Source organism: Adiantum capillus-veneris, chromosome 4 (genome assembly GCF_014529385.1).
Source record: "Adiantum capillus-veneris isolate H3 chromosome 4, ASM1452938v2, whole genome shotgun sequence".
Taxonomy (NCBI): Eukaryota; Viridiplantae; Streptophyta; class Polypodiopsida; order Polypodiales; family Pteridaceae; genus Adiantum; species Adiantum capillus-veneris.
Genome location: NC_140934.1, coordinates 65,874,457 through 65,888,417, shown reverse-complemented (window position 1 = coordinate 65,888,417; position 13,961 = coordinate 65,874,457). Strand labels below are relative to the sequence as shown.

General features: G+C 44.7%; 1 protein-coding gene across 2 annotated transcripts; it reads left to right on the top strand.

Annotated features, from left to right (window-relative positions):
- Window positions 1–9,516: 9,516 nt before the first annotated feature.
- Window positions 9,517–11,776, top strand: LOC147459327 (linamarin synthase 2-like). 2 transcript variants are annotated; one of them, XM_086509810.1, is made up of 3 exons: window positions 9,517–10,004; window positions 10,278–10,589; window positions 10,940–11,776. In XM_086509810.1, exons 1-3 carry the CDS (start codon window positions 9,866–9,868, stop codon window positions 11,533–11,535), a joined length of 1,047 nt encoding a protein of 348 aa, XP_086365936.1. In that variant the 5' UTR covers window positions 9,517–9,865; the 3' UTR covers window positions 11,536–11,776. The 2 variants fall into 2 exon arrangements, with proteins under 2 accessions (XP_086365936.1, XP_086365935.1); XM_086509809.1 differs by having other exon boundaries at window positions 9,518–10,004; window positions 10,278–10,637.
- The last annotated feature ends 2,185 nt before the right edge of the window (window positions 11,777–13,961 follow it).

Below are 13,961 nucleotides of genomic sequence, written 5' to 3'. Positions count from 1 at the left end.
TTGCATGTCTTTTGGACCTTTTGACTTGCTTCATATGCGATCCTAGGAAGTCGATACAAAGGGCTACGTTGTGTCTTAAGCATGTACTCCAGAACCCTTTGCATGCCCAAGACCTCAATGGGAAGCGATCCGGACTCAAGAAGTAAGAGCATGTAGGGTGTTTGTGTCTTGATTTGAAGAAAGTAAGTTGGTGAGAAAACGCTTTTGGACATTCTCAAACTCTTTCCAAGTAGACTTCCCGATGCTACCACCCCACACCTTCACTCCATAAAGAAGCACCGGTGTCACCAATGTATCAAAGAAGTACTTTTTGAGAGCCCAACACTTGATCTCTCCAGCATTGCACATGTTCTCAAATGCATAATAAGCCCTCTTTCCGGCTTCCAAGCGATGCATTGCGCAATCCTTCCATCTACGATTGGATGGAACTTCAAGGCCAAGGTACTTGAAGCTATCTACCACTTCAAGCTGCTCATTGTTGTATACAATGCATGGATTCTCATCATTGAGGGTCTTTACAAGCATAACGTGAAGACAAACAAGAGTCTAACAAGAGAGAGAGACGCGGTGTCTCGAACAGCGCGCGAACACACACACACACACAGATGAACACATGGAGGAGGGAGAAAAAAATCTGCCTCCCCCCTTCCCTTTTCCCCCACCCTTCCCTTTTCATCTAAAGAATCTAGCTTCCTAATGACCCCAAAACAAACCGGGGGACATACTACTAGGAGCATGACGAGTTTTTCTCAAGAAAGTGCTTTCATCTCACTAAAACCTAGTGTGACTTCATTTTAAAAGGATTTTCTTAATACAACTAAGGGAGGTTTAGACATCACAACTCCCACCACCCCAAGGTCATATGGACCAATCGCATAGCACCTCGGTGCTAGCCATTCACATTAGCCATTGGCCATGCATCAAGTCTGCTCACGCGGTATTCCATGTCACCGAACACTTTGCTCAAAGTAGTTTTGATTGTCCTTTTGGAGACCCTTTGAACTTTTTGATGGGAGCCTCATAGCTGCCTCTAATAAAGTGGGAGCCTCATCCACTTAGATAGGAGGTGATTGCTACCTTCTAGTTGAGGGTGTCTCTACCACCCCCTAAGAGAGTATTCATGCGATGCATTTGGGTTCCATTTTTTGCCTACCAGTGTGGCAATCGTTGCATTCACGCAGTGCATTTGGAGTCACGAGCAGAAAGCGAGGGTTGTGGTTTCGTTTTTGAAACTTTTACTTTCAAAGCAAAAGTTTCCAAAACTATCCGATATTTTGTGCAGCAAAATTGTCTACAAGACAATAGCAACGACCGATTTGGCATCCCCATGCAGGCTTCATAAATGCGCAAGGCGAAGTCCACAGATACATACTGCTGTTTAACTTATCAAAGCATTTAAAAAAAATATTTAGCCATTTTCTCATGTAGGAAAAATGGGCTTTGGCTCATTGTTTTGCGTATGCTATTTAGCATCATGAGCTTCTCGTCGAAAAGGATTTCATACCCAACTAGGTACGATTGGGACCAGGGATGGGGTGGGCCTCGGCCGGTGATCCCTTGCCTCCAGCCGCACCTAGGTAGGTATGCAGTGCCTTCCTCTGCCATGGCACTATCTAACACGAGCAAATCGATAGGGGATCAATGGTTGGAAGCATGATCATCGTTGGATGCCCTTTTCTAAATTCGAGAGCTTTTGTAAATCTGGGGTGAAAAGTAAATTCGGGGAAGCATGTGAGTTCGGGGCGGTCATCTCGGACACTAGCGGCCTTGAACCCATGACCTCTGCCTTCGAACCCATGTGCCCTAACCACTTTGCCCACACATCTTTTTGATATATATGGCACTTGTTGTAAATTTGAGTTTAGTTTTTGTAAATTTGGTTGGTTTTGTAAATCTAGGCCGTCAAATCAACGGCCCACGATCCACCCACACACCAAAATTGACCCCCTATGTAGATCCCCTCCCCCCATGCTCGTGTCACTTTGTGTGTGGGGCTCATGATGTTGTGGTAAGTCACAATGTGATAGTTAGTGCAGGAATCTGTCCAAAAGTGCAGCTTGCATATATTTTGATAAACTTAGTGGTGGACATCATAGCATTTAAAAAAACTTAGTGATGGGCATGTAAAGGGGTGCCCTCAAAAGCGAAAATGTATGACCCATAGCTTTCCCTAGTTTTATGGCACCCCTTCCACAAACTTTGGGGGTAACCTATAGTGACTGCTACAATTTAGGTAGGGGGTGTCTCAACCACCCGGTACATCCAAAGAAGCACCATTTGGATTGGCTATAAGAGGTAAAAGGGGTAGGGATGCTAAAATAGAATAAAAGCAAAGGGCTATAGCAAGTCACGTTTGGGGATATGGGGGGGTATGAGAAGCTGATGTCTTTTTTAAGGGCCCTCCAAAAAATAATGAGTCCATGCTCCTTAAAGGGCCTATGGGGAAGCCCTCTAAGATAAGCTTTTCACTTCTATACTATATATGAAATAGCTTAAAATTTTCAAGGAAGGAGAGACCCTCCATGTGTCACATTCTGCTTCATTCCAAAGAGAACCTTTAAAAAACAGCTAATTGAAAATACAAAAGTGAAGGGTATGTACTACTAGGGTAAAGGTCGCAGTTAAAAGACGGGTCCCTTTTTAGGACTCGTCAACACCCAAAGATAAATGCACTTTTGTTCCATATTTGAGGCATCAACATAGACGTACTGCAGTGGTTATATGGCGCCCTACCAATTCTAGGCCGTCAGATTGAGCGCTCGAGCCTTGTTGGCTCCATCATCTCTAAATACCCCCCTGCACGTGCTCCTTCTGGTACTCGATTTTGTAACACATAAATTTGTTTCCTATGGCGATCTTCACCTGTGCAACTCATTTTGCGCTGAGGTTTTTGTTGGAGATTCGTGCTGTTGGGGTTAAGGCCTATGTGCCTTGACCGGTCGCTCAGGTCATGGGCGCTCGCCCACTGTTACCCTATACTTATAGTGAGTATACTGTATAGGGGGAGCTGCCACTTCACAGTCTCCCCACCCATATTGTGTGTGTGTCTCCTTCTCTCTCTCTCACTCTCCGTCTGTGGTACTCCCCAATCCCCTTCAATTGGTATCAGAGCTTTGGCTTCGCGACAGATGGAGTGCTACAGAGAAGTGAGCTTTCGGCTATGGTGAGTTCGCTTTCGGTGGAAGCTTGAGATCGGTGAGCAACCATCAGATCTGTGCTCATGGAAGCTTGAGGGGCATTCCCAAGCTTGAGGGAAGAGTGTATTGCAAGTGTGTATGGTTATTTGCAGCCATACTTGCAGGAAGAATGCAGATTTTCATTTTCGCAGGTCATTTTTCGGGCCCCAAAAACAGTGTTTTTTGCATAACTTTTGCATACGGAATGCGATTTATGCAAGGTTAAGGTGTAACCTCGGGTTTTGGGACGCTCCAAACGCAATGGTGATGTCCATTTGAGCTGATTTTGACCTCTGAAATTTCTGCAGCAGCAACAAGTTTTTGCTGCGTTTTAAGGCCGAAAACGGTGTTTTTGGCATATTTTGCCCACTCGGACTCGGGTACATGTGATCCAAGAGTTTACCTTGGGATTTTGGCATGCTCCGGACGCGCTCGTCATATCAAAATTTTAAAATTCTGAACGCTGCAGCAACAATTTTTTATTGTGTGTCGAGGATTCCACACATGGTTTGCTCTTAGATATGAGAGTGATATTTGCTGCAAGTTTCCTCATAGGTGGGAGGATACGATATATGCCTTATGTGGTTTGATGCTCAGGGAGACTAATGTGATTGCATTTTGAGCTCGGCAATGTATGCCTCGAGCATGTTTTTTGGCAGTCACAGGTAGAGCTAGCAGGGCCCGCTAGCATTGCATCGGCATTCGGTGGTCTCATGTATGAGATGTTGATCTTGAGACCGGATATTGCAGCTGCAGTGGGAGCATTTGCATTTGGGGTTGTCAGTCGTTTGTTGACTGATGATGGCATAGTGCACGAGGGAGATATGCAGGTATTGCATACATACTTGCAGTACGTGTGTGGTACGTCTGGTGGTGTATGGACTTACACGAGAGCAGGACAACCGGATGCACACGATCACAGTCAGCCAGTGGGCATCGGCTGAGAGCGATTTCTCTCGCCTTTTGTAGTCTTTAGACTAGGTTCTCTTGCTTAAAGGCACAGTCGCCTTTAAGTGGGAGGTTGTTGGGGTATAGGCGCCTGTGCCTTGCCCGGCCGCCCAGTTTTTGGGCGCTCACTGACTTGTATACCTTATACATAGCATAAGGGTATAGGGGGCTGCTCACTCTTTGAGTCTCCCCACCCATATCTGTGTGTCGTGTGTCTCCTTCGAGACCTGCCAGTCAACAGACTCAACCAGATGCAAACGAATCGTAGACATTGCTAACTCATCAAGATCCTGTCAATCACCATCACGCATAGACTTGGGCTTCGCCGATAAACCACGCAAGGGTTTATCCTGCCCCAAATTCGTCAATGCAACAAGCATATGCTCCTTCCAAGCAACAAAATCTGCACCATCAAACTGTGTCAGACCATAACGCTGGAAGTCAAATGAAAAATCAGTCATAATGCTCGCAAAAGAGCAACCAACAATGAGTAGCAAATGTCAACCAAATCAACCCTAAACTGGCTCGAATCGCATCAACAAAAGTCTGCAAATATGGTTGTAAAATATGGCTGCAAATCAGTCCCAAAACAGCCCCAAAATTCAGCTCTTAAACAGCTACATAAACAAGTCACAAATGTGTCCTAGATCAGCCTACAAACTGAGCCATACATGGACACGTGCAAAGAGGAGACAATGGCTGAAAATTCAGCGCCCAAATAAGCCCTCAAACCTGCCTGTAAACTTGTAAACCTGTAGCTGAAACCTGCTGAAAAACCTCAAGCCATTAGTGCTCGAATCCGGCTACCTAGCTCGTAGCCACACAAGCATACATCACAACATTCACTCTTGTGAGTGTGTCAAGATAACTGTACGTCTGTCAAACCGTGAGCTAATCACCAAGCCCACACTGTGCGGTATCGATGCATACACAAGCACAAATCTTCCACCTACAGAGAACACTGCACGCAAATGCTGAGTGCAACCCGCAATCTCTACCTAGATCACATAAATGATACGCATAAAACTCCTGGGAAAATTTCGGCAGAGTTTCGTCATTAAAACGGCCACAAAACTAGTAACCAAACTGACAGCACGCTCAAAACCATGAGCAACCAAAGCGCATCAAACCGCACTCCAAATGCATGCACCAATCTCCACACTTTGCATGCATCATTGCAAACACTTGCAAATCTAGTACACAAATATCTGCTCTACCGATACTTGCAAGAGTGCATGATCTCTTGTAGACTATTTGCAGAGCTTGGAGCTAGCTCTGTGTGGCTTCCGCAGCGGAATGTTTGTCTATCAGTAGAGCCGGATGCACTAGCTCATCGAGAGTCAGTGGGCATAGGTTGAGAGAATATCTCACCTTCTATTAGTTGTACACTAGTAGATCTTGCTTAAAGGCACATTGGCCTTTAAGTGGGAGGTTGTTGGGGTTAAGGCCTATGTGCCTTGATCGGTCGCCCAGGTCATGGGCGCCCGCCCACTGTTACCCTATACTTATAGTGAGTATACTTTATAGGGGGAGCTTCCACTTCACAGTCTCCCCACCCACATTGTGTGTGTGTCTCCTTCTCTCTCTCTCACTCTCCGTCTGTGGTGCTCCCCGATGTTGGGGTTAAGGCCTATGTGCCTTGACCGGTCTCCCAGGTCATGGGCGCCCGCCCAGTGTTACCCTATACTTATAGTGAGTATACTGTATAGGGGGAGCTGCCACTTCACAGTCTCCCCACCCACATTGTGTGTGTGTCTCCTTCTCTCTCTCTCTCTCACTCTCCGTCTGTGGTGCTTCTCGATCCCCTTCACCTGCTATGTACCGCTTTCTTTTGTGCCCCTCCATGCTCGATTTGGTACAGAAATGCACTCACGAGACCTCGCCGAGTTAACTTGTCTCTAAACCGGGACCTTTACCCTATGGTAGAAGTGAAAAGACTTCTCATGAGTCTTGGCACTGGAAAGTCAAAAAGACCTTAGGATTCTATCTAAATTTATGATACTTAAGCCTATAATTTTTGGGAGGCCTTTTCCACTCCCGCCCTCAATTTCAAGGATGACCACTAACTACTTTTATTTTTGAAAATCATTTGAAGGGTGGATTTCATTTCCATTTTGAAGGCCATAAAGAATTTTTTTCCATGTGTTGCTCAATGAACCTCGCTTCGGAGGTGTGTGTGTGTGTGTGTGTGTGTGTGTGTGTGTGTGTGTGTGTGAGAGAGAGAGAGAGAGAGAGAGAGAGAGAGAGAGAGAGAGCCATTCTCTCGATGTGCATGAATATAAGAGACAAAGTCGACGTGGCGTTCCTCGAGGTGTTGTCGCATTTCACGAAGGCTTTCCACATTTGCATTGCATAAATGAAGTGCATCGAGCTCGACAATTCAACGATAGGAGTCCAACAATTTGTTATGGATGTCCTATACGCATTATGTGTGTGTGTGTGTGTGTGTGTGTGTGTGTGTGTGTGAGAGAGAGAGAGAGAGAGAGAGAGAGAGAGAGAGAGAGAGAGAGCACCATTCACTACAACTTGTGTGTGTGTGTGTGTGTGTGAGTGAGAGAGAGAGAGAGAGGGGAGGGGGGGGAGAGGTGAGTGGGCTCTCACACCGGCACTACAGAAAGAGGGGAGGGAGAATAAGCATTGGTTTTACAATCAGCAATCGACAAAGCGACAATCCACGAATACACAATCGAAAATTTTTAAAAAATCGACGTCAATATCTATGAAATTGAGAATTGACAAAATTGAAAGTTGACGCAATTTGGAGAGTTCAATCCGACAAATTCAAGGTAGAAGATGTGCAGCATAAAATTTTAGTGCAAAACCTTCAAATATAGTAAATTTGTCTAAAAAATGTTTGAAAAAGGGTATGGTATAGCCAAATGCTTGAGAAAACCTCAATTTAGTGTAATTCCACTTGCATATTTTGAAACTTATCTTTAAATTATAGATTTGAAGGTGAGAAACCTACAAAGTATAGAGAAATTGAGTGTAAACGCCTTCATATATAATTAAGTTGCCTCTAAAATTTGTCATATGCAAGTTTTCTAAGTTTTTAGGAGAAAGCGCTATGCCTCAACTCGATTTAGTGTAACCCCCCTTACAAAATTTTGAGATTTACCTCAAAAATTCTAATTTGTCTTTAAACGCTCGCGAAAACCTAGATTTAGTGCAATCCCACTTACAAATTTTGAGATTCACCTTTGAATTCCAAGTCAACCCAAACGCAAGAGCACTGACAAAGCTCAAAGAAATCTAGCATAAAAACCTTCAAAAATAGCCGAGAATTGTCAAAGTTTCCGTCCGTCATCCCCCTTTGCCGTTTGTTGAGGTCTGTTCCTACCTTGGGCTTACTTTGTAGATTCTCTAAACTTTAATTCATGTTCTCTAACCTTTGTAGTGTTTTTATATAAAAAATGCTTTTAAGAGCTTCATTTGAATTAACTAAAAAAAAAATACATGCAGACCTTGGCATATCCTTTGCACAGGGGTCTCTAACCAATACAACATGTGCACATTGTGACCAAAAACATACCTGAACATTTTTGCAAGTACACTATATTTCTATCAAGGATCTATCTTCTTCTTCTCGGCAAGCCGCTTCCTCCTGCTTTATAAAAGCCATTCGCAATTAGAGATAAATCTCAATAAAATTAATATGAGATTATACGAAACCTAAGTTTTTTCCTCCAATCGTTGTGGATGTCCTAACATTCAAATTATATCTTACGAGTGTGGTACCCTTCCTATGGAGAGAGAGAGAGAGAGAGAGAGAGAGAGAGAGAGAGAGAGACCCTTTTATTGGCACCCAGTCTACTCTCTTTCTTTCTTTGCCTTCCCTCCCCCCCCCCTCCAAGCCCTTTCCTTATGTCACGTGGCAAGGGCCTCCAAGGTGCATTAGATATAGTTGAGAAAATTTGTAGGTGGGATTATACTAAATCTAGGTTTTTTTTGAGCACTAGGGTACACAATATATTTTTTCTATTATTAAATATTCCAAAGTCTATACTCTTTATAATGGAGTTTGAAAAATTAGAGGAAGGACTGGGGCCTCCACGTGTTGTTTCTTGGGTGATTTTGCTTGGCCTGTTGGATCAACGCCAAATTTGAGTTGTTGAGTCCGTGCTGGGTTGTCCTCCTTATCATAGACACATTAAAAAGCTTTGAAAATTGAGTGAAGTAGTTCATATTCTATGCAATTCCATCCTTTCCAATGACCTGCAATAGTCAAAATTGTCTGCTTGACAACATGTTGTCAGCCTATGTGTGTGTGTGTGTGTGTGTGTGTGTGTGTGAGAGAGAGAGAGAGAGAGAGAGAGAGAGAGAGGGAGGGAGAGAGTGAGAGAGAGAGAGAGAGACCACATAGGCTGTGAAAATCACCTTTTTTTGACAATGTGTAGACTGTAGTAGTCAAAATTGTGTGTGTGTGTGTGTGTGTGTGTGTGAGAGAGAGAGAGAGAGAGAGAGAGAGAGAGAGAGAGAGAGAGAGCTCTGTCACTAGCGAGAAAGAGAAAGAGTGAGGTGGGTCATTGGGACCAAGACCAATACCTTGATCAAGATAGCTATTAATGATCATGTAGAGGTGAACATGGGACAAGCATTGTGCATTGGTAGGGAGTGCTTGGTAGTAGAAGATGGGTGCTCAAGGCAATAGGTGTGCATGGGTTTGCTTGAGCCACTAAGAGTTTGGTCTGGTAGCAAGAGAGTAAAGAGCTAATGGCTTAGGTGGGGGTAGTTGTAGCCACAACTCGGACAGATTGTGTGTGTGTGTGTGTGTGTGTGTGTGAGAGAGAGAGAGAGAGAGAGAGAGAGAGATGTAGGAGCCCATTCCATTGTCCAAACTTGGGGAACACATTCTTCTCCATGCTCTCTCTCACCCCCCCTCCCCTCCCCCCATCAGTAGTGATAACACTTCTCTGTACATTAGCACTGTGGGGGCTGACGTATTGAGAGATATTTATCTGCAGGTTATGATGGTGATGTAAAAAATTGAAGCAAAAAGTTAAAATGGGTCCTTTTCTTGCAATGGTGAATACAAAAAGACCTTAATTGGGGATGCAAGGATGCATAGCATCTCAGCATTGGATGCATTTGGGCTTCTTCTATGCTTAGCAATGTTGTTTTAGTTCCTAGGAGCCATTGCCGTCACATATTTGGAGAAGCTATAGATGTTACATCTATCCCAAGGCATGTGTGTGTGTGTGTGTGTGTGTGTGTGTGTGTGAGAGAGAGAGAGAGAGAGAGAGAGAGAGAGAGAGATCCAATAACCGTGCTTTTCTTGGCCGCAGCAACGCGCGGGTCAAATACTAGTATAACTAAAGGTAGTTCCCTTTTGCTGCGTTGAAAGCAACAACCAACCAAAGCAATCACCTCTTATTTACAACGGCAGCTAGGACATACATAGTCTGCTGTAATTCCTGCTGTCACATGACCTCCAACTTAGAATCTGTGGCTATGGCGCACGGCCAGTTGCATCATCATCATCATTCTCTGGTATTGCCCTTCCCTCTGCAAGGACATATAAGCTCGCTGCTGCAGCTGTCACAGCATTTATCAAGCTGCCATGGCTTCTGCATCACCTTCGTGAACACAGAGTACAACCATGCACGCATCATGCAGCAGCAGGTGGAGGCCCCCATGGAAAACAGTAGTAATAGTAGTAGCAGCAAATATAACAGTAATATAAGCATGGTGGGTGTGTCGCACGGCTTGCCCATGGAGGCGGAACGCGGGGCGTCCTCTACATGCTCTCATGGGCGCGCGACCTCGCTACGACATGCGACATCCCTGCTTTCATCGGCTTCAACGCCTCTAGCATTGCCCAGTTCTCCTTCCTTTACCACATCCCTTTCCTGCTTTCCTCTGGCCAACTCAACCCTGATGGTAATAACATATATATATATCAAGAAGTTTTTCCCACATTGCACGGTGTTCCCCTTCTCCGAACAGCACCTAGCTAGCTGATATGCGGTCCCTCTTGAGCGCAAGCTCCTGATGTTAAATAGTATATGCAAAACAATGAGGAAAAACCATTTACCTACACGAGTATATGCAAAACAATGAGAAAGAACCCATTTTTCTACACGAGAAAATGTCTAAATCTTCTTGTGATATAGCTAGTGTTACTCAGTAATTCCTGTGAGACTTTTTCTGCAGGCACATTAACGGATGTTAATCAGCTACAGAGGTTGAGTGGGATTCCTGGAGTGGTGGACATTCCTTTCTCAAGCGTGCCTTGGCTTGGTATAGATGAGGATCGGAGTGAATCGACCTTTTGCGGTCTAGCATCTATGTATGATTCGGTACTGGACCAGCTAGATTGCATTCTTTTCAATTCTTTCACAGAGATGGAGAAGGAAGCAGTGGAGGCTCTGGTGGAGGAGACTGGCCGGGTGAAGATGGCACCAGTGGGTCCAATGCTTCTGCTATACAGCAGCTGCACTACTACTGCAAAAGGAGAATCCCCTGGTATAATTCATGCAGGGTCAAAGCACGTCCTGCCTACTGTAAATCATGGTACCTATATTTATATATATACACAAGAACTTTTGCACAAATTCCTACAATTGTTCTCACATTGCTATTTGCCACAACATCATGAGCCTCATTCTGTGAGGGAGACACCGCATACCAGCTAGCTACGTGCGGTTAGGGGCCGGCCATCCCCTGCCCCCAACCGCACCTAGCTACGGATGCTGTCCCTCCCTAGCGGAAGCTCATGATGTTAGACAGACGTACATATTATAATGCAGAACATGAGAAAATGTCTAAATCTTCTTGTGATATATATATCTACTGATGCAGTAGTCATTAACTAGGTGAGATCAGATCAGCAGGTGGATGCTTGGAATGGCTGGAGGGCAGAGCAAAGCATTCAGTGCTCTATATTGCCTTTGGGACAACAGCGTGGCTGAGAAGGGAAGATTTGAATGCGCTTGCGCGAGGGATAGAAGCAAGCGAGGTGCTGTTTCTGTGGGTAGTGAGGCAGGATCTGGTGCGCGGCCATGGATCAGATAATCAGTCAGCTAGCTGTACAGCTGCATCCGCTATTGATAATATTCTGCCTGTGGATTTTCTGGAGAGGACGAAGGGGAGGGCATCTTTTACGTCGTGGGCACCGCAGACGCGGGTTCTGTCGCATCCAGCCATCGGGGCTTTCCTGACGCATGGGGGATGGAATTCTATGTTGGAGGCCATAAGCAATGGGGTGCCCATGCTGCTGTGGCCCGATTTCTGGGATCAGAAGTTCCACACGCAGCAAGCGGTGGAGCAGTGGAAGGTCGGGCTGCGTGTAAGGATCCATAGCTACTGCGCCGCCGCCTGCAAGGAGAAGATCGACAAGGAGCTCACTGTGCACGATCATGAGCTGCGCCACGCTGATGCGCCGCTGCAATTATATGATGCAGCTGGTTGAGAAGCTGGTGCGGACTGTGATGAGCGGGGAGGAGGGGAAGCAAATGAGAGAGAGGGCTGCCGCATTGAGCAGCAAGGCCAGGCTGGCTGTGCAGGCGAACGCCGACTCCTCACACAACAACCGGCAGGACGTCATCCGATCTCTCGATGCAAAAATTGGAGCACTAATCAAGGCTCGTTCATAGCTCATAAATAATACTAGTGCGAAAAAAGTGAATTTGGGCATTTGTTGGATTCATCTCTCTCTATCTCTCTTCCCCCTTTCTTCTCTCTCTCTCTCTCTATTTTTCGCCATAAGAATTTTGCAATATTTTATCATCTTGTATAGTGGTTGATTTAATCCCTCTTTGATAGTGATGGGATGTTTACTCTCACTTTGACTTTTGGATACAAGTTCAATGTTCTTGTTTCCACTCTCGTAGGAGTGCGTCTATGGTATGCTCATAGTGGCTACATATAGACTTAGACGTATCGTATGCAAAGTCTCACATCGATGACAATTTTGATCGTGTGTCTCTTGGATACAATTTACACTAGGTAGTCATTAGATACAAGTTTTACGTGCGTACAAGTGCAGCTTCACAACATTACCTTTGGGATGCGTTTTGAGCACGGCGTTTGCTCACTATTTGTGTATATGGTTATGCGTTTTATGCTTGATTGAGAGCTATTAATCCTAGTTTGAATCTACGGTATCACTTGGCACTTCTTGTACATGCGAGAGCTTGATTGAGCTACAATTTTACATATGCGAGCATCTGATTGATGCAATTTTCATGCTTGATTACCATAGTGGTTGATTGATCTCCCACTTTGACGCATATGCGGTTTCTTTACTACTTTTGACATTATGTGTGTCATCGACTCCATAGTGATGATTTATGAGAGACGACGGTCTCATTGTTGCTGATATATGCAATGTTGGCATTGCGGTCACACAAGGCATATTAGATGTCATTGCTTTCGATGTATGAGGCAACAACATAGATTTATGCATGATGCACACATGATTTTGTTACAGACTAGGGAGGTGGCAGTGACGGTGATGTCACATTTACCTCTAGTGTTCCTCTTGCTTATATGTCTTGCCTTAGCTATGTGCCTTGGCTTTCCGTATTTGAAGCAAGCCTTGATGTTGTTATTGGAAGCAAGCCTTTATGTTGTTATTGGATGAAGCTACAAAAACTCCCCCCCTCAATGTTGGACCTACTTGCGTTTTATTTCTTCCTTCTATAGAGAGTTGATTACATCTTGTAGATTTGGTTCATGTTCTCTCTCTTCTAAGATGGTTGCAATGTTATCATAGCTCTTTGGATGTGCACTAAGTCGCACAACTACTTGGTCATGTTGGTGGAGCTCATAGTGAGGGAAAAATCCCTCACCGCTCTTGATTGTTCTATATTACCAAAGAATGTAGATCGGGTTAGTGGGGTTAGTGATGGGCACCCCGGACATGGGGCCTGAAACCTGTACAATCTTCCACTTGAAGGGCAACATGGCTCAAGTGGACTATGTATGTACAAACTTGTACAAGTGTGAAGCATGACCGTAGCTTCACCCTATGCCCATCATCTCTATGCAATGTGCAAATCGCTTTTAAGCTAGGCTCTGAGTCGTAAGAGCATAAATCATGTGTTGTAGTCTTGTCCATAATCGTGAAGAATATGGACTCACCAAGATGTAAACGAATCGTGACCATATCATGAGTATTAAGCTTCTCTCACTAATCATTAGTGTATGCATTCTCTTTATGCTCTTTCAATGATGCTGCAAGGCCTTTGTTGACCAAGACATCAAGCATACATTGCTTTCAGATTGCAAAGTTTATGCCATCAAACTATTTGATATAGTATTCTTCTTTCTCAAAATAATCAGCGATATTTGACAAGAGGTAAATGTGAGAGAATGAGACCAAGACTTATGGGAAAATTTTTGAAAACTGTTGAGATCGGAGAGCACACACACAGAGAGCCAGCACGAAGAAGGAGATAGACACAGTGTGTGGCGGGGCGGTACTCACACTACAATGTGTAGTTATGAGTATAGTTATTATGAATGAGTAAATGAATGGCTGTACATGGGCGGCTGAACAACGGGCAGCCGGGCACACGGGCCTTTAACCCAACAATCTCCCACTTAAAGGCAGTGTGCCTTTAAAGTGGCCAAAGTACAGCAAAAGAAGTCAAGCCATACCCATCAGCGATCTGCAGTGTGCAAACCGCTGTGAGGCTAACGACTTCGTGAGTAGATCAGCAGGGTTATCATCAGTGTGTACATTGACAAGCTCTATGTGCTTGTCCTCTAGCACCTCTCGTATAAAGTGATACCTCACCTCAATGTGCTTTGTCTTCGCATGGAAGACAGGATTCCGTGCCAACGCTATGGCACTCTGGCTATCACAATGTAGTATATCAGCATCACCAGCCA

What these genes read in the sequence shown, in the direction of transcription:
- LOC147459327 (XM_086509809.1), top strand. Translation starts at nt 9,866, where the DNA reads ATGCTCTCATGGGCGCGCGACCTCGCTACGACATGCGACATCCCTGCT. An exon ending in TGGCCAACTCAACCCTGATG is followed by an intron (nt 10,005 to 10,277) that starts GTAATAACATAT and finishes CTTTTTCTGCAG; the next exon opens with GCACATTAACGGATGTTAAT. An exon ending in CCTGCCTACTGTAAATCATG is followed by an intron (nt 10,638 to 10,939) that starts GTACCTATATTT and finishes GTCATTAACTAG; the next exon opens with GTGAGATCAGATCAGCAGGT.